At 36.5% G+C, this 21348-nt stretch overlaps 1 protein-coding gene across 2 annotated transcripts; it reads right to left on the bottom strand.

Moving 5' to 3' along the window:
• Positions 1 to 8303: 8303 nt before the first annotated feature.
• Positions 8304 to 20435, bottom strand: csf1b (colony stimulating factor 1b (macrophage)). Of its 2 annotated transcripts, none has more exons than XM_032568991.1 (9): positions 20187 to 20435; positions 18735 to 18854; positions 18597 to 18659; positions 18312 to 18482; positions 17976 to 18177; positions 17750 to 17886; positions 9193 to 9236; positions 9068 to 9105; positions 8304 to 8955 (listed from the first exon to the last, which is right to left on the bottom strand). In XM_032568991.1, the coding sequence occupies exons 1-8, from the start codon at positions 20226 to 20228 to the stop codon at positions 9069 to 9071; spliced, it is 816 nt and encodes a 271-aa protein (XP_032424882.1). In that variant the 5' UTR covers positions 20229 to 20435; the 3' UTR covers positions 8304 to 8955; position 9068. The 2 variants fall into 2 exon arrangements, with proteins under 2 accessions (XP_032424882.1, XP_032425713.1); XM_032569822.1 differs by having other exon boundaries at positions 18735 to 18848.
• Between the last annotated feature and the right edge of the window lie 913 nt (positions 20436 to 21348).

Below are 21348 nucleotides of genomic sequence, written 5' to 3'. Positions count from 1 at the left end.
TTGTCCAAGGTAACAATTAATGATGTACATGATCCGAAGCCCCGACAGTAAGCTGGGGAAAGGTTTTGTTGGCTTCATGCCCGCCGTCCTGGTCGGTGTAAGCTGGCTCCTGTCTCTCGTCCAGTGTGGCTGATTCGGGCTGGTTTTTACCAGCTGGTACTGATCCTTCTGGTTCTGCTCTGGGCGGCGTCTGCTGCGGCGTGGCGGTTCGACCCAGGACGGGGTCTTAGTTTGGACTATTGCTGCTTGATTTGTCGTGGACTGAACTGTATAATTATGAAATGTATGTAATTTGAATGTCTCCTTTATTTTGACAGGAACGGCCGGCTCGTGGTGTTGGTGGTGGACTTTCCGGGTAATGAGTGGTGATACTCCTGGTTTGGTGCACGATTTTCTTTTGTTTTTGTTTTTTGCTGTGTTTCTGTTGTAGGTCACCTTCCTGATTTGCACTGCCATCTTTGAGTTGAGCCATAACTGCTATTTTAATGTGTGAGTGGTTTTAAATTAGTATATTTCTGACTAAACAATTGTGTAATAAATAAAATTAATGAATTGAGTGAGATTCTCTCAAGCCTCGTCTGTAGCGGGCCTGTGTGCCTTATGGGTAACTTTTTAAGTAGAATTATTGCAACCTTACATTTATTAAATTAATGGTCGTAAATTCAAGTTGCCCATTTTAATCACACTGGTACCGTCACATTTATTTTCCTTTTACTTTGCATCACAAAGGAATCATATTTCTTTTATGGAACCCTGTTAAGAATGTGAATAAATTTAAATATGTTACTTATCGCAGTATCTCAGCTATTCCCAGGACTGTGCGCTTCTAGAATGAGGCTTCAGAGGTTGCTTCAGGAATCTGCTGCAGTCACTCCCCAGGGTTCAGTGTCACAGCCTGAAACACGCTGTTGACCACTGAGGCCTTGACTCTCCACAACTTCTCCATTCCTCTTTCAGCCATTTGGTATTACGCTCATGTTTCTTCTTCTTGACATTGTCCCTTGAGACCACTATGTCTATCAGATCTGCTTGTTTTTTCTTCCACTATGTCTGGTTGCTTATTTTGTGTTGGCCTGTGTCAGAAGCATCATTGTCCCTAACAGACTTCTATTGCTTTTGTGCTGAGTATTTGTTCCTGTAGTGCCATGATTTTGTACATCTGTACTGTCCTCATAGTAATTGCCATTCAAAGGCTTGTTTCCACCCGGTTACTTCCTGCAGTCCAAGTTTGTGCTACTTGAGGCATTTATTTATCAGTTTGTCATCTTTTTGGTTATGTTCCTGTTGAATTTCAGGATATTTGCTGTTTTGTCCTGGGTAGTAATGTTGACAGATTCCTTCACCTCCCTCCTTCCTCTTAGCCCACAGTCTCACATTCTGGGTGGAACTAATAGTAAGTGTAGGGAGCTTTCTTGTCTTGATCTCATTAACTCCGATCTCTCCCTTTAGTCAGGAGTATATAACAGTGTTAGCTGGTGAAAGTAGCTCCTGGTGGGGCTGATGTGCCAGAAGGTTTCCCTTCCCACTCCAGAATAAGCATTCTGTCAAAAAATAACTACAATTCCATGATTTAAAAATTAGATGCTGCACATTTTACTGAACAGACCTTTCACTTTTAGGCTTTTATTTCACTTTTAGACCTTCATGTTGTTTGTATGTATACTTATATTTAATAAATTACTCGGCTTATTTAGGTCCCTTTAAATCCATCCTATAATCTGGTATAAAACATACTTTTCATTGAGCTCATATTTCTGTATTTAGAATGTTTAGTGTAAAACCATCAGTCTATGCAGTCCTACGTTTTGAAGTGTGCCACACAGAGGTCTCAGTTGTTAAGGCCAAGAAAGGGGCGTCCTTTTACCCTCCCCCCATCAGTGGAACAACTGCAATGCTTTAACCCTCACCATGCATGTGCAAAACACAGAGCTAGGGTTAAACATGAGGAGAGAGTAGGTAAAAGGGATTCAGATTTAATTTGCAGCAAAATCATGCTGAATGTTGAAGATGCACACAGTGATTCTGATCTGTTTCATGTGGTGTGGACATTGTTCTAGTTAAGCGATTTATTGTTTTTCAAACTTCATTTCAGTTTGTGTGTGATGTTTCATCCAGACCTCTGCTTCTGGTTGTTGAAGCCTTTCTAAACTTCAAACGTATTCTAAAGTAATACCATTTAACCAGGAATGCTTCCAGTGTGCTGTTTTTGTTGAGCTTGTTGATTGAATGTTTGGCCCATTTTCTAACTACATTTTCATAAAACACATTTCTGCTGCCTTCACCAAAAAGCAGAGGCAGAATTTATGCTACAAGTATTCCCACAACACCCTGACTTTGTCAGCTGTGTGATACTCAGTTTTCTGATCCATATTTGGTGTGACCACCTAGTCTTTTCTATCTGGAAAAGTAAACCTGTGGTGCTGTGAAACTACCATCTTTGTTTGTATTAATAGATCTGGATGAAGATGGTTCTTTGTGGGACATGTTGCCAAAGCTATCATCTGGGTGACAGGCACAAGATCATTGCTTCTGATTTTACAATCCACTTCAAGAAGCTAAGTTGTCATTTAAACCTTTCGTGTTCGTCTGAAGTCTGTTTAGGACAGTGAAGATAAGTTCAATTCAATTAAGTTTATATATATAAGGCTAAGTCACGACATGTGTCTTCTCAAAGCACTTTACAATAAAAGAGTTTTAATTCAATCACCTAATTTCTATTTTGAACAAAGAATGCATTAAGTTTAGTGTTGCTATTCAAAGTAGTTTCAGAGCGTATACACAAAAAAGGAACAGAAGAACTGAGGAGTACTTTCTATGTTAAAGAATAGTTAATAGCAGGATGACGTTTAGTTTAATTGTAGGTTTTTAAACACATTTAAAGCTTTAGGAACAAGATATTTGATATTATGACAAGTGGTATTTTAACAGAAATCAGTTGTGGCATGTTATAAAGCTGCAAAAATCATGAACAGAATCATGTGGGCCCTTAAATCCATGCAATGTATGAATGGATTAGGCTAATAAATCAAACACACTTTAGTGGCAAAATAAATAGCTGTCAGAGCTCTGGTCTGTGACTTATTAATTTTTTTGCTAGAGTGTAGTAATAAATAAAAAGTGACTTACCTGGAATCAGGACAATTAATAAAACATCTGGCTCTAAATTATCACAAAAAATAATCATAATAAACAATTCTTTTTTGTATTACTTCACCATATTTCACTTTTCACTTCACTTTCATATCTCCTGATTTGTATGCATTTGTATTCTATCAAAAGCTAAACCACTGCTGCCAACTTGGTGAATTCATCATTACCCTGACAATGTTTTCTAATAAGTGATTTGCAACAGTCTCTGATGTTGCTGGAAATTTTTGGAGACTAGTAAACACATGTTTTTACTCTTCTCAATGAACAGTGTGTGCTGCAGCAGGCCCCTCATTCTTCCCACAGATTTCACAGATGTCCTTGCTCAGTTGGACCAGATCCAGTCCCTTTGCATCTAGCCAGCTAATGAATGAAGCCGCCACTGGCTGACCTTACAACAAGACAGGAAGTAAATATGAAAGAATTTTTGTCTGACATAAATTTTTGTCTGACATAAATCCCTACTAATCAATACTGTCAATTCAAACTTTTAAAGTTAATTGTATACAAGGGTGGTAATCAAACCACTGATAAGAGAACAATCTGGACAAATCACTAATGCAGAATTACAGGCCGATCTCCAACCTCCCATTCATCAGCAAAGTTATTGAAAAAGCTGTGTGTAAACAATTAAATAGCGTCCTAATGATAACCAACCGCTTTGACTCTTTCCAGTCTGGTTTTCGCGCTCACCACAGCACAGAGACCGCCCTCGTAAAAGTGTTCAATGACATCCATATAAATACGGACTGTGGGAGAACCACAGTGCTGGTTCTGTTGGGCCTCAGTGCAGCTTTTGACACTGTTGACCATGACATATTACTAAATCAACTGGAGAGTTGGGTCGGACTCTTCGGTCCAGTGCTTAACTGGTTTGAATCTTGCATAAAGAACAGGGATTTCTTTTTTTCAATTGGAAACTTCTCATCAAAGAGGTCAAAGGTCACATGTGGGGTACCCCTAGGTTCAATCCTAGGACCCCTCTTATTCAATATTTATATGCTCCCACTAGCTCAGGTTATAACAGGAAATAATATTAGCTACCATAACTATGCAGATGACACACAGCTCTACATTACGATGTCACCAGGTGACTCAGAGCCCATCCAATCACTGAACAGATGCTTAGAACAGATAAATGTGTGGATGTGCCAAAACTTTCTCCAGCTGAACAGAAACAAAACTGAAGTTATTATTTTTGGACCTAAAGGGGAACGATCTAGAGTCAATGCACAGCGTCAGTTATTACAACTGAAAACTAGCGATCAGGCCCGAAACCTGGGAGTAGTGATGGACTCTGACCTGAACCTCCAGAGCCACATAAAGACAGTTACTAAGTCGGCCTTCTATCACCTGAAGAACATTTCCAGGATTAAAGGACTAATGTCTCAGCCAGATCTAGAGAAACTCATCCATGCGTTTATCTTCAGTCGCATTGATTATTGCAACAGCGTCTTCACAGGCTGGCCAACAAATCAATCAAACAGCTGCAGCTGATCCAGAAGGCTGCTGCTCGCGTTCTCACTAAAACCAGGAAGATAGAGCACATAACACCAGTTTTAAAGTCCCTACACTGGTTCCCTGTAGCTCAAAGAATAGACTTTAAAATACTGTTGTTAGTTTACAAATCACTGAACGGCTTAGCACCACAATACATTAAAGATCTGCTGTTGTTGTATCAACCTTCCAGACCTCTCAGGTCTTCTGGTTCTGGTTCTGCTCTGCATCCCCAGAACCAGAACCAAACGAGGAGAAGCAGCTTTCAGCATCCATGCACCACAAATTTGGAACAAACTTCCAGAAAACTGTAAAACAGCTGAAACACTGACTTCTTTTAAATCTCGACTAAAAACCCACCTGTTTAGAATTGTATTTGAAATGTAATCAATTACAAATTTAGTGATGGAACCTGACTTAATGTTGTGTTTTGATTGTTGATTCTATGTTGCATTGTGTTTCTGTGTTTGATATGATGTAAAGCACTTTGAAATGCCTTGCTGCTGAAATGTTCTATACAAATAAAATTTGATTGATTGATTGATTGATTGAAGGGACAACAGACAATTATTATAATTTTATGCTGGTTTTATATTATATTATATTATTAGTTACATTTCAGAAATATTAGTTCTAACATGAGTACACTAATTTATTATTTACAATCTATTTTGTACATTTTGTTTGATTCTATATTCATTTAATGTTTTTGCACATCAACCAGTAGCTACTCAATTAATCAAGTGCTTCCACATTACAAATGTAGTTTGTAATCAGACAGATAAAAATATAAAGTTATTTTATTTTAAAGGCTAAAATAAAACATAAGGGAAACTACATCAGATCCCTGCTAAATAAATTCAGGCAGAATAATCACTTCTCAAAGAATCATATTGTAAATTTATTTTTTTTCACAATCTACAGCTTTTCAAACTAGTACAAGCATAACATATATGTGTTAGACTCAGAAAGACTGAGTCTGAAAGCCCAGACGCAATCTATTAATGCTCAATTTAAGCTAATCCCATACATATGACTAATGAGACAATGTGTTACTCTAGCATTATTGAACACATCTGATACTAATATTCCAGACATATGTGCTAAATGTGGGGACAAAGGCACTTTGATTCACTTCTTATGAACATATCCAGAGATCCAAAATTTTGGAAGGACGTTTTGGATATAATTTCACACTTTCGAGTGTTGGATTATAAACACACAACCCTTCCTGTTTCCATTGTGTGTTGTGAGAAGAATCAGTTCACTTCAGTTTATTTATATTGCACCAATTCATAAGGCGCCGTGTCAAGGTGCTATACCAAAAATAAAGTCATTTTAATCCAATCACACATGCATGATCCCAGTAATCGAACAGTGCAGTTAAGTGAGTGTACTTTGACTATTGTGATGGTGGCTTACTAGGTAGGAGTTGTCAGTTCAAATCCCTGCTTCATATGTTTCAGTTTTTGCGCACAATTTGCCTGCTCAAAGGACCCAGGTTAGCTGTGGCTGAAATGTAATTTAGCATCATCAGTGTGTGAATGAGGCTATGAATGGGTAAATGACTGAATGTGGTTTCCTCTGGACTTGATAAAGCACTATACACTATACAAGTGTTTTATCAAGCACTTGTACATACAAGAATAGATATTTTACTATTAAGCTCATCTCTGGAATTTTCTCATTCTGTGAGGTCAAATAGGATGCAAAGTTGCTGTGTTTGAGTTCTTTGAGGACATCCTGGAAAACCATTTTTGCTGGTTAATCCACTACGTCTTGGGAATATTCTTCATCTATCATCCTTGACACCCACCTTCCTGTTTGCGCTGCAGAACCGATAGGTTACTCAAGCAAATGTAACTGAGGAAATATAATTAGTCACTACCCACCTCTTAGAGCAATGCCTTGTTTTAGAAAATTTTACAAATAATCATTTAAAATAATTGCATTTTAAATCCTAAACAAAATATTAATGATTTAAATTATTTCCATTATCTGCCTGGAATCTGTCTTAACTTCTTTGAATGATGTGTAGTCTTCAGAAAGTTTACAGAGGAACCATAGGTATTCAATAAATTACCATGGTAACAAGGTGTTTGCATACACTAAAGTACTGTAACTCAGGCGAGACATAATTTATTTGCTGAAAGAATCTTCAGTTACGTTCCAGACTTGAGCTTTACAAGTGAAAATCTAAATCGATAGTCACACCACCAAAATTGGAACAAGTCCAACAATATTTTCCCATACTTTACCTCTATTTGATCTTTTTATGACCTGGATGTATGCCACAAATCAGATTTTCTCAAATCAGACATAGGGAAATTTCACATGTGCTCCTAAACTGGATATGTTTCTGAACGGTCATGCCTCATTTCTTCTGACTCTTATGTCATGACAGATTTGATGTGACAGATTTAAGAGGCAGGAATTTATTCACACAACACACCGGACAGCCCTACTAACATGTGCTTCAAGGTAACAAACATTTGAGCAGACATTATTGAGGTTTCTTGAAATAAATGAAAAAAAAAATGTTACCTTCCACTTGCACAGGTTCAGAGGCAATGCACACATGGTGACATCCTCTTTTACTATCATACAACAAATAACATATCATTATACACTATTATTTACATCTTATTACTTTTGTAAGCTCAGTGGCTGAGTGTGATATGTCTTCTTCTGTACATGTGCATCACTTCACCACTGTAGACTTTTCATGCTGGAACCTGATTGAAGTTGCATTACCATTATAATGTAAACAACAACACTAAGAAAGCATTAAGACCTGCATTGTGTGGACATAATCTCAGTTGTTGCTTTGATTTCCTATCTCTGATTTTTACTAAGTAACAGCTCAGAAAATGTTTTGGAACAATATTTCTGAGATGGCGACTTTGTGTTTTCAGAAGGTAAAAGGAGGAACAAGCTGGGAAAGTTAAAAAAAAACCACACAGGATGGGATCCCTTCTAACAGTCTTTTTAGTCAGTTCCCACATAGTTATTGTTGAAGAGAACTTGTCTTTTCATCTTGCAGTCTATCACTCCACAGCTGCTTTTAATTCCCCAAAGAAGAGACTCTACATTAAATTAGAAAAATACTTTCCCTGTTCAGTAATGGAGCAACATCTTTGGATAAAAAAATTATTATCACTGCCACTGCATAATGATTTCCAAAAGGAAAAGTTGTAGAATACGTTTGTTGTATCAAAGCAGTCTACAAATGCTGTGGTTTTTTTTTTCTTTCCCCTTTCATCCTACGCATCTGCTTCCTACACAGATAAAACACTAAATGTTTCACTTTATAAGAAGCAGCTTTTCCCAAAGTCAGATATTTTGCTATTTTATATTATAAAACATAAGGAGTGACCATTACTTGGTAAACATGAGTTTAAATCATGACAGACAGCCTGTTGTCATTAATAACCTGAACAGCAGTACTACTTTTCAGCAGTAGTGTCATGTTATTATCAATTACTACGTATTAATGAATAAATATGATACACTTATGAATAAACTGTGGCAGGATGTTATTTCTACCACATGACATGTGGTATGACGTGAATACATCCCTTGTAAAGCTGCCACAGTGAGTAGTTTGTGCATTTCATTCATTCCGTCATTTTCTTCCAGTAGGAAAAACTTAGAGGAAGTGATCAATAACAGTTTATTGACCAGAGTTTATGTTGAATCTGCACAGCAGTCCAGTATGGCAATAAATTTTGATATACAAATATTTAGTGAGAAATTGTTCAAAACAGACATGAGAAGGTTTATTTACACTGAACATGACATGATTTTTTTATCAGAACTTCAGTGCTTTCCAGAGAAGATGCAGTCTGTGAAGTTATAGAAATCCTTTAATAAAACTTAGATATAAACTGGTAGCTCACAGCATGGGGTGAATCAATTAAGTCTGCTACTGATAGTTATGATTTTTTTATTATAATTTTTTTATTACAGTGATTGAGTAGACTTATGGAAATAAATAACTTATGGGGACAACATCACAAACACTTGGTTAATTGGACACAAATAGAGAGGGAAAAAATGCCACAGTAAAAACAAAACAAAAAAAAACCCCAAAAGAAATTAGTTAACCTGAAAAAGACACCTGCAATACATAAGGCTCAATATACACAGCTCCAAGAAACATCCATTTTTATTTTTGGTCAAATCTAAGCTTCTGATTGAACTAGTAAGCTGAATGCGTCACACATATAGGGACATGAAAACTTGGATTGGACAAAATGTACAGCTTCCCAGGTACTGTGATTGCTGATGCAGTGGTGGGCTCCTCGATCTCTGAAGAGAGAGAAGAAGAATGAAAACAGTACCATTATTACACGTGTTCAGCTGTGGTACCTCTATATGTTTGACTGTATGCAAAAACATACAATATTTGATCAATACTCACATCACTGTGGTTCCATCTCTATATCCTGTTGGTCGATGCTTTAATCAGAGAGGTTTACGTTAGTATCACTTTTGCATTTGTGAGAAAACAGTATGACTTATGTTTTGACTTTTGCATGTCCTTACTTTAAGTTTGTGTCTAATCTTGATCCATGATGGCAGTAAATTTTCTGTTTTGGAAAGAAAAGATTTCATGTTATGAGGCAAATATGCATAATTAGAGGAAACTAAAAACAAGAACAAGAAAAACAAATCATTTTATTGAATTTCAATTTCTTTCAATATCCTAAGGGTGATAAAGCAAAGCAGTGAATTTTGTGCAGTCAGAATATTACTAGAGCAGAACATAGTTGCAGCGAGATGACTGTGGTTATTTACCCATTGTTTCCACTGTTTTAAAATCACCACAGATTCCACCACTTCCATCAAAGTGAATAATTTTTCTAGGTTTTTTGTCCAGATATATCAATTTCACAGCAGATGAACGTCTCATTCAGACAAATTTGTGGTGGAAAGGCCCCAAGAATGAGGTGTTTATGTTTTTTTTTCTCTTGCCCCTGTTGTGTAAGTAGTAGGTAGTAGGTGCCATGAGCTGGGTAGCAAATTATTTTAAAGAGAATCACTGTCAAAATAAATCTGTCTTTTGGAGTAAAACATACGCTGGACAAAGTCAGAGCAGGAAAACTACACTTTAGTAAGGATGGATCAAAATCTATTACTGTTTTTCTCAGTCGCATTGGAGCATTTGGAAACAGTAAGTACATTTCTCAGAACAATTTGTACAAACAGCAAAACAGCCTGGATTACCTGCAAAATCCAGTGTCTTTCTCAAAATCCTTAGTTTATCTCAAATTAAATATATTTATCAATGAACATGTCAGTGTGTCACAATGTCAGGTCCTTGTTTCATTGAGTTTTGACTAATCAAATTGATTTGTCAAATTGTTAAGTCATGTTGTCAATATAGCGGTGTACTCTGGAGGGATACTTTGGTGTAAACTATGGCTAAAGCTTTGATGACAAGAACTGTATATTATGATGGTGGGAGATCCATGGCCAGAAACTGGACAAGATTCACATTTATGATGTAATTTGTTGACAAACTATGTATTTGTGACACAGAAAGGAGAGCACAAAAAAATCTCCTTAGATTCAGTCCAGTATTTCTATACCTTTCATCTCCATGCTGAGAAAATTCCTCAGTAGGATTAAGGAATGAAGAGTATGGTGAAAGGAAATCCATTAGAATCTTGTTGTGAGTCGCACACCATTGCCTTCCTGATGATATTGGAGCGATGGAAACTGGCACAATGTCTTCAGCCTCTCCTGCCTTTTCCACAGTTTCGCCTCTTTAACTCCTCCGCCACAGCCTCAACTCTTCCTTTTCTTCTTCTCTCTGGCTGTTGACTCTGTCCAAATCCTTGTCCTTCCATTGTCAGAAATGTAACATGGTGTTGTTCTCTGGCTTTATTCACAATATGTTTGCCAGTTGATAGTCCATGAAATGCACCTTCAATCTATTTCAGAAAACTGGATGATTATTGGTTGATCTAATGCTCCACACATTTACCTACGCTGGAGAAACTTAGGAATCACCTGGGAGCAATTTACCAGTTCAGGACAGATTTAGAAAAAGGTTTAATGGAAATGTCTAGAGATATGATAGACATATTATGACAATCTGTTCAAGCATTTTGCATGTTAAGACTTATACAATGAAATTATGCTTAAATGTTGTGAAGGTCGAGACTGTTCAACAGAGACCCTTATAGTACATTTTGATCAACATGACAAAAGCAATTGAAAATCTAGGAATAAGCAGATGATCGTACATAATCACTTGCATGATGCACAAAAACATTTGCAACTTGTTAAAAGAAACAGAAAATTGCTTTTTTGATGTGTACAAGTGACAAATTGAAGACTGAGCTAGTAGTTTTGAGAATTTCAATTCTGTTTTGAGAAATGCACCAAAGCGACTGAGAAAAACTGTTCTTCTGTTTGTATTCTTATTCACTTGTAAGTGAATCCTTAGAAAGTCCAGGAGCAACAATGTTATCAGGTCTGATGAAATTTAAATGAATAACTTTTTATTTTTGGCCAAAATAAGCCAAACTCAGTGTTATTTAGAATCTAGTATTTTGGGCATCTAGGTTGCATACAGAATATGTTGAGCCAATTACAGAGCAATTATTTGTACAAAGTTAAAGGGTGTGAAAATTTTCTGGTGGCATTACATGGATTACAATGATGCCAAAAAAATAAACAGAATTAACAACAACATCATGTGGAACCTTAATCCCACAAGGTTCAGTTTGTTTAAACACAAGTAAAAGTTAGGCTATTATATTTAGCCAGGACCAGATATTTTGCTGATTTACTTAACTTGACCAAGATTACTTGAATATGTAATTTGACATCTGGAAAATGACTGTTAATTGTGCTCACTGACCCACATGTCCCCACAAAGACAAGCTGGCAGCAGTCGTTTGAAAAATAACTCTGTTGTTTACAACTGTGGCTACTTCCTGCACATTTTATCTACTCTGCTGTCCAATAGCCAAGCATTCTCACTGCAAACACTGATGATTTTGATCAGTGTGCAAGCACTCAAGGCTTAGGCACAACTTGTATGACAACGTATCTTAGCCATATGTGGCAGGAATAAACACTAAAGAGAGATCCTGAAGACAAACAAAAGACTTTAAGAGCACACAACTTCAAACCTAAGAATAGTCTTCCACATGTGAGGAATTATCCACTTTAAAGGGAACTTTGTTGTTCCACTTTTTGTGCATTTACTGTAATAACATTTGACCAAAGGAACAGATAATTTGGAAAACCTCTGATAAAACTTTCAAGGTCATAGATTTAAGGTGAGCAATATTACACCACACCATTTTTTGACAGATGTTGAACTCTTTATGGTTTGGTATGGGGTCGATTTGAATAATAACACATTGTTATGTATGTATGTATGTATGTATGTATGTGATTTGTACATTTGTGCTGGAGTAGTGGAGGGTACCCCAGTCATTTTTGTGACTGGGGTATATATATATATATATATATATATATACTATATAAACAGTATATATGTACAGTTAAATCAAGCTTAAATCAATCCATACTATCCATCTATGATGTTCAAAAATAAGTCTTCTAGAGAAAAACCGCACTTTATAAGAACAGGGTCAATCTTGGGAAATTTCTTTCAAAAAACAAATAAACAATGAATAGTCTCTTGTACCTAAACTAGTAAAATGCAATATAAAATCATCACATTATATGATTATTGCTGCTATTAAATTATGTTGTCTGCTGGCTGTGGCTCAATCTGAAGAATTTCATTACCAAAATACACCACCCTCTGTTGCTAAGGGGACAACTGTGGCTGCATGTACACATCCGTGTTTCTGTAATACCATGAAGGGTTTTGAATATTCAACCAATGCAAGCAGACTTTCAAATATTGATTTAACAAGCATTCACAATTGTCCGTTGGCTATAGCGCATTGCATTTGAAAGCAAATTTCCACCATTAACTATAACTTGAAACCTCTTGGTTAGGGACTGCATCTGTCTTTTGACTTTCAAATTTTTTGAACACTAATTACAGGTCATTAGATTGACTGAAAAATACAAATATAATTTGGTCAAGTCTTGTTCTTTTGAACTCAATACAATGTCTTGCATGTTTACAACTTTTGCAATTGTCTCTAACTACCTAAATTCACCCCATCTAAATTTTTCTAGCTTTAAGTACTACAACATACTCATTGTCTAACCTAAGTTAAAAGCTTGTGATCAGTGAATTCTGCTTCTCTCACTGCCAAGTACAAGCATAATTGATGAATTAATAAACCAATAAATAATTAAATGCTAAATTTGAAAAAGTTGTTATTACATATATTGAGAATTAACATTTGATTTGTGGTATACAAGCTGTAAGATTAACAAAACCCCTTCAAGTCATTCAGTCCTTAAATATTTACTTTGCACATTTACTAGAGTAAATTAGTGTAATGTACATGCAGAAAAACAGTAGATCCCTGAGAGCCTCATAATCATAATTTTAACACCACTATTATGTGCATATTGCTCATAATAGCGTATGCTACGCTCATAATAGCGTAAGCTATGCCACTTCAAGCAATGAATTTGAACAACTGATACTTCCCAGAAGAGAAATGAGTCCCACATGCTTTCTCATGCTGTCTGCACTACGTACATGGCACTTTAGGGCTCAGTCAATGAGTCAATCAAATCATAGCTTGAAGAGAATGTTCCCATCCCTTTTCTCACTAGAGAATCATCCTTAGTATTCAGTCATATTTGTCAGCATAGCGCAAATTCCTTTCCACAAATAGTGGTTAATGTTGCTAATCCTTTTAGACAGGAAAAACAAAAGCAAATCCATTAAGCATAATCGAAACTGTTTCAAAAAGAGAGCATGCCAAACCGTGTCAGTTAGAGCATGAACTCATCTAATTGCAGCAGTGAGGGAAGGAAATCAAGTCAAAAACACTCAAGAGTGTACTGATAAATGTCTGAGATGATGATGGCAGAGCTATTTATCTGTTTTTTTCACCATCCCACAAGACTCTGCTGGACTGTTATAATCTCTACAAATGAGGGAAAGAAGGAAATGTTTCTACTAAAATACAACATCTATTTGTCAACCCCTATAACAACTTGAAAGGAGGACGGAAGCATTTTCACTTGAGCAGTTCTATTTGATCTCAATCCACTGTCTTGCTATGTTTCCTTCAGCTTGTAAAGGACCACAGGAATGCTTTTAGGTATTTCTATCAATATCTTTACATCATTTTATCGCATAATGGGCTTTTGCTATAAAAACAATAGGCCTTTTGTGAGGATACTCAAAAACAGCCACAAATCCTCAGAAAATATCACTGCTAAAATTAAAAGTATGTCAACAATTATTATTGTCTGGGTCAAGACAGCAAAATTACAGCAAGAAGTGAGAGGGAGGAAGTATTTTAAAATTTTCTGTAGGGGTTGATGCTGACCTCACAGAGGAAAACCAGGTAACCTGCAGATACTATAGATAGAATGCATTGTTACAACCACAAAGTTACGACTCAGGTGCATACTTTTTTAGATCACAGCATGCTGTAATATGAACGCAAGATTAAAACCATCCTTTTTTGTACATGCAAAGCTCAAAGCGCACGGTTAGTGTAAAGATCAAACAGGTCAAGAGGTTGACAGGTTTTGGGTTTTCAAAACACCTTTGGGATTTCTGGGGTGTACTTTTATCCTGTTTTTCATCATCACCTTCAGGAAGATTGTTCTCTGATTTTATTGAAAGGAGCATGGCAGTTGTTGGGTGAAAAACCGAAATCGATGTTTGGTAATTCTCCAGAGTTAAGTACAGCAGTCAAATCCATGTGTGTGCTTATAAAGAACAGGTCGATATCACAGAATGAGATTGATGTAAGCATCATTGTTGGTTACACAGACATGCTGTTTTCAAAAATTACAGAGACGTGAGAACATTATTCTCACCCACAACTTCCTTTGTTTTATGCTTGTTGTCATGGTTAAATGTTTCAGATTCTCAAACTACTTTTAATTGCAAGTGAAGATAACCTGAGTAATAAAAAAGCGCTTTTAGCAGGATGATGTAATTTGTTAACCCCTTAAATGCTATTTTTATTTCATTGTTGAATCATGAACATAAACCTTACATGAGGCAAGCGAAGCCTTGAAATCTGAGGATGTTGGGTTTTTTTTCCTTTTGTGACTTTCTGGATGAGTTCTGCAAGCAATCTTGGATTGGTTTTAGCCCAGCCACACCATAAAGGGTTCACCATTGTTCCGTATTTTGTTTTTTTTATATATGCATATATTTTTTTGCATAAAGTCTTTACTGTGGTTTACTGCAGTCTCAAAGCCTCAAAAATGTTTTATAACAATTTCCAGACTGACAAATGTCTAGTGACTTTGCTCGTCATTGGTTCTCAAATTTGTTTAGATCAGGAATGATGTGTTGAATTTTGAGATATTTTAGCCTACTTCATGGTGTCACATGGTTTCTATTAATTGAATTTCTTGATTTTAGGTCCGACTGTAATCAGAGCTTGTTGTGACTAGTGATACTGAACTCCAAACGGGGGTTAATGTCAGTTAATTAATGATTTAACAAAGGCAAAAAAAAAAAAAAAAAGTTGGTTTAATTAGCAGTTTTCCCTTAGTAAATTAAACAACTATCTAAAAAGTCTTTTTTAACTCAGGTTATCTTTCTCTGGCACTTATATTTGTTTGATTTTCTGTAACATGTAAGTAAAACAAAGCAAAAAACAAGATTAATTAATCTGTGAGGGGGCAAATACTTTAGTCATTTTGAGTCCATGCCAACCAAAACATGCAACAAAATGCCTGTTGTACTGAAGAACATTCTGGAACTAATCAAAGCTCTGGCCCAGAATCGGACCCTTAATGCCAATTACTTTCCTCCACTATGCTAGCGCTCTCCGATATACAGTTATATGGCTCAGTGGTTTCTCTACATCATCAATGACATTATTTGGTTAATAAACAAAAAAAGCAGCATCAGCAACTATACAAAATGATCGACTTGTACTTTTTCTTTTTTTGGTTAGAATTTTTCCTTTTTTATGGAAGGATATTCTGTCCTGTGTGAAGTTGTTGTTGCTCCAAAGAAGCAAAATCACGTGCTACTGTATAGGTTTGTGTAGGTTAACAGAATTTCAGCTTCAGTATGCAACTTTTATAAAGAATATGTTTTTTACATGTTTGCTAAAATTGTCACCATGCTGTGGCAGTTCGTTATGGGATAGATAATCTGTGAAAATAATTAACCTCCTCCCTGAGCTACTATTGCCTTCCAAAGAAATGCATAGCTCCTGACCAAAAACAACCAATCTAGGAGGAAAGTCTTAACACTGTCACGTAGCTGGGTTGTTTTAAAATAAAGTAGCAGAGATATTAATTACTATGAAATAATTTCTTCCACACCTGATCGATTTAAGAAAAGTGTTCATCCTCAAGAACCCACTGAATTACACGACTGAGCATTGTTTTAAACATGCCAAAACCTTAAGGGACAGTGCAGGTCAAAGCCAAAACCTGTCTGCCAATCACAATCCTTCAAAACAACCACAACTTCCTGTTAGGAATTAAACATGGCTCCAGGAGATTCATTTGTGTTGACAGGCAGAGAGGTTGTACTACTTTTAAATACTGAGCTAGAATACGAAGTTAACAAAACACAAGAAAAAGTTGGACTGGGAATCATGTCACAGCGTGTATGTGAATGCGTTTTGAGGTTGAACAGCATTGTGCCTCTATTGGGATTGTAGTGCTTTTTCATCATTGCAATTGCAACTTAACATACTGGAGCAGTTGGGCTTACAAAAAACCAAGATAAAGTGCATGAACAAATGTAAAAATCAGCACCTCTCTGAATGCAGTCATCTTTCCTCCACTGCATGGCCAAACAGTAACAACGGTCACATATGTGACGCAAGTGCAGCATTATTTTTTGCAGACTGTTAAATCTCCGATTTCCAATGTCCACACGTAATATGCAAAAAATGAGAACTTGGAAATTTTCACTCAGATCAGAGGTTTTATTATCAATCTTTTTTTGGCTATGAAATGGATGTTACATGTGGACGAAAGGCCAAATTGCATAAAAATCGATTTGGTTTATATGGCTACCTGTGGACAAGGCCTCAATTTCATGTACTCACTGCTAAATGTGCAAATGGCGTTGAAACAACTTACCGTTACAGGAAAATCATCTATCTGAGGTTATTGGTGGCTATGCTAACTACCCTGAACATTCACAACCAGGAAAAAAACAATTGTAGCCTTAGAAGGGAACAAAGTGACAGAAGGAGGAGACAAAATCCATGTTTGTTTAAAAGTTCAAGACGACTAAGTGGTCAACATTGTTTCTAATCAGTTTTAGAGATGTAAAGAAGTAAAATTAGAAGGTGAATCACAAATATCAAAACAGAAATCGAGGTTCCTTTGACAAAAAAAAAAAAAAATATTGTGGCAAAACCATGTTTATCAGTTGTGATACAACCTCACATAATATATATAAAATGTAGCATCATTTCAATTTCACATTTATGCTCATAATGAATTAAGAACAAACTTAATAATACATCAATATCAATTTTCAGATTCATATTTTGTCAAAAGAATATGATGAGATCAATCTGTAAAGCATAGAATTTTCTGATGATTATTTCTTGAGTTGGGATGTCAAAGGGTTAATCTGCAGCCTGTTCTTTTTAACAACTTGTACTTTATTAGATCCTGAAACTCCAATAATAAGCCTACTTTCCTTATATGTCTTTGAAAGGATTTCAAGAGCTGAGAAAGCAACAAAATTGGAAACTAATGAGAATTGTTCAACTCATACAAACTATTAGGGAGAAGGAGCATAATTACACACATCTGCCTTTGGTGATTTTTTGCTCAAAATGTTTGGTCAGCCTCTCCCCTGCTTTCCTATGAGAAATGAAGTAGGTCTCACTTTTATGCACAAAGTAAAACCACAGTAAGGGTAACCAACCTGCCAATAGCTGTTTTTTTTTTTTTAACAATAGCAATGAAATGCACTGGCAAGCTTTAATAGTGCACATGTGAATTCTGAAGCTCACAAGAAACATACTGATACCTTGTGGACGATGAGACAGTAGAGCGTAAGAATGAGCACCAGTCCCCCGCTGATGGATGCAATGATGAAGCCAAACTTGTACACATCCCTGACTGTTTTTTTCTGCGAAGTCTTCGCTGAGTTCCAATCATAACTGTCTGTGGAAATGTTCACAGGATCTGTGATCACAGCCTTCCCAGACATCTGCATTATTCATCACAACATTCCAGAAGTTTGAGTTTCACACCTGTAAAATATTGAGTGGTTGACACTGTGGGTAGCTCTGTCGAGGAGCCAAAGCTTTCTGAGTATTCCTGCTGGCATCTCCAGTCAACCGGTGAGTCACTGGTTGTCACCAGATCCCAGTAAACAGACAACACCTCTGAAACTCTCTGCAAAGCTTCCAACGGAGACCCTCGGTAGACCATCTCAAAGCTCTCTGGCTTATCCTGCGGCACATTACAAGAAACAAAACTTTTTCTTTTTTTTTCTTTCTGACAGAGCAGGAATGATCTTTCAGAGAGCTTGGACAGCTCTCACAATATTTATTTAAATTTATCTTCATTCAGAAGCATACATTCACCTCCACCTCTTCATTAATCTGAGGCACGCATCTCTGCGAATACATGTTGAGGATAAGCGCCCTCAGGGACTGAACATAGCCATCATTTATTGAGCCCCGACTGTACTTGAAATGGGCGGTTAGCAGCTCCAGTGTCCAGGGTAAAGCAGCTTTCACAAAGCAACATTTGCTCTGCAAGGAAGGAAAAGAAAATCAGCAGTTTTAGAGGTGTTCTTTTATTTTATTATTGTTTTTTAAGTTCACTTTTTGTACAAAACCATCTCCTTTGGACAAATGTTGTCTTACCAGAGTTCTCTGTTCTATGAATGTGTAGGTTATTGAACACCCACTTCTCAACTGGTTGTCCATCTGTAGAAATAACAGCGGGAGGATTTCAGCCGGAGATATTTGATCTGATCTGTTTGATGTTGTTTTAACACCTACCAGTTGCCTGACTACCAGCAGGTGTTCTCTAGTGATTGAGTGTCTGCATGGACCGGGTACCTCTGCCATTGACAGAGGGAAACTCAGGAACATAAGCACACACAGGCACTTTACCTGCAACTGACAAAACTGAAGATTATCCTCAATTCAGTTCAAATCCAGAGCTTGTAAAACTGAGTTTAGTTTCACCCAATCACTCATTCTGAGCTTCTGTATTCTAAAGACGAGCATTAAACACCTACAATTTAAATGGTGAAATTGCTCAATAAAATCTTGTGCGGTCTGCTGTTTTCCCTCACTTATTTTCCCACTCCCCCTCATTGACTTTCACTTGACTTGTAAATCATTTTACATGAAGAAAAAAATATTAGAGCAAACTTCAGTGGAATTTCTACTGCTGCAACACTTTTCACAACTGGAGTGGGACCAGTTCTCGCCTTTCGACAGCAGCACAGAGGAGGGGAGCTGCTCAGAGAAAGTTAAAATAAAAAAGCATCTCCACTGCTCGTTAAACTGGGGTGCACATTGAGATTAGATCTGGGCAGAAGTACCTGATGTTTGAGTATGACCTTGAGAGAACGTAGAGATAAATCTGAGTAATGGTCATATTTTTTTGGAATCCGTAACAGTGAAATGGGCTCCAGATGGACTTAAACTCTGGATGGACTTAAACACAGTTTTGGCGTCATTCATTCCACCTCAGAAAAAAAAATAAAATAAAATCTATACTCAGTTGTACTCGGTTGTTTTTAAAAGTGACCATTAATGTAAGTTGTTGAGATAGTTTTTCAACAGGATAATTATTCCACACCTCAATATAGATATGAAAAGAGCACTGAAATGAGACAGGGTTTGCTTTATGTGCAACTTCTGACATTAATCAGGAAACACAAGACTTTCTTTGAAAGCTGCAGAAATGAGAGGAATTGCTTTAATGTTTTCTTCTGTTCTTGATGCAACGCAGAGCTGCCTTCTACATTGATTTCATGCTATAATACAAAAAGGCAAAAAGAAAGGGGAAAGCCTCACGTGAACAAAGTTTTTGCTCTAAAACAATAGTAAAATAATTCACCTTGACATCTGAAGCAGACAAGTCAAAAGAACAATTCCCTTGTAACAGAACTGGTAATGTGAGCACAAATCCTGTCTTGCCCCACTATTATTTGAAGCCCAGTTAATAACTGATGATGATACATAATCTAATTAATGTAATCTAATAGAACCATAAATGTGACCGGTGTGTGGCAAATGTGGTGGCACATGATGCAAATATAACTTATCACATGATTTGTTGATGTTAATACCACATGTCTCTATGTGGTATTAAAATACATTTACGTCGGTTAACTGCACAATCAAGCGCCGAGTACTTTAGACAGATGATTACGAAGCAGCAGACTTTTTTTTTTCTTTTTTAACCATATAACTGATTAGTAAAAAGTTCTCACCTACCTTAGCTTTGCTCTGACTCACTGTTGACACAGGGATGGTCATCTGGTACGTGTTTGGCAATGGAAAACACCAAACTCCTCTGTCACACACATTGAAGCAGACAGATCTTTCTCATATATCCACTTCCACTCCACAGAAAGGAATTTCTTCTTAAGTAAATCTGGCACTTCTTCATGTGGCGCTGGTCTTCAAAGCTTTGCCTGATGTGCTCCTTCTCCTTTGAGTGAGTTCAAACTGAGACTGACTGTTTCAGCTGACAGACAACCTTCTTAAAGACCTCCCACCTTTTCTCAAGATGCAGTGTTCTGCTCTCTTTGCACACATAACACTAAAATGTTTTTCTTCTTACATCGCAATTCAATTATCATTGTGTGGATTTCTTGTTAGAAAGAAATTAATACATAAAGAATAAAAAAAACCTCATTTAGTGACTTTCAGGTGGATGTTATCTACTACTTAAAAGAGCTTTTTAATGACTCTCATTAAATATGTTTAGGTATTAATAAAAGTAGATTTTAAAACCAGTGTGTAATACTGAAAAAAAACAAAAACAGAGTTGTTTAGAGATAAGAGCAATGTTTTTTATCCCATGCATTTAACTAAGGAATATTTCAGATGAACAGTTTGAAGCATCCATCATTACTTTATTATGTTTTTAACTTTTATTCTTTTGAGTCTTATTAAAGTCTAAAATCAGGATTTAGAAATTAAAGAAGCATTGCCCATGGTTCTTATGTACAACTGTTTTTTGCATTGCAAATTCAGTTGACATAAGAATAGATAAGTTAGCATTCAACATATATTTTTAAAACAAAATTAAAACTAGGTTAATCAAAATAATTTGAAATATTACTGATTCAAACTGGGCTTTCAGATATTAAAACAATCCTACTTTTTTACAACATCAGAGTCCATTATTTGCACAAGGAAGCCCAATTCACCATCCTTTTTTCAACATAATAAATCAGAGAGAAACAACTTCACACCCATGAGTTAATCTGATCTCTTGGGGGAAGTCTCTAGCCCATATGTGTGATTACCCAAAGGAGCACTTAACTGGTGTAAATTGAGGTAAAAAAAGTGGGAAATCAATGAGGATTGATTAAACAAATAACCAAGGACATGTATAGAACACACTTCACTGAGAACTTGGCACTGGCAG

The sequence above is a fragment of the Xiphophorus hellerii genome, chromosome 1 (assembly GCF_003331165.1).
Source record: "Xiphophorus hellerii strain 12219 chromosome 1, Xiphophorus_hellerii-4.1, whole genome shotgun sequence".
Classification (NCBI taxonomy): Eukaryota; Metazoa; Chordata; class Actinopteri; order Cyprinodontiformes; family Poeciliidae; genus Xiphophorus; species Xiphophorus hellerii.
The sequence above is the reverse complement of the archived record's forward strand: the minus strand, read 5'-3'. Positions and strand labels throughout refer to the sequence as shown.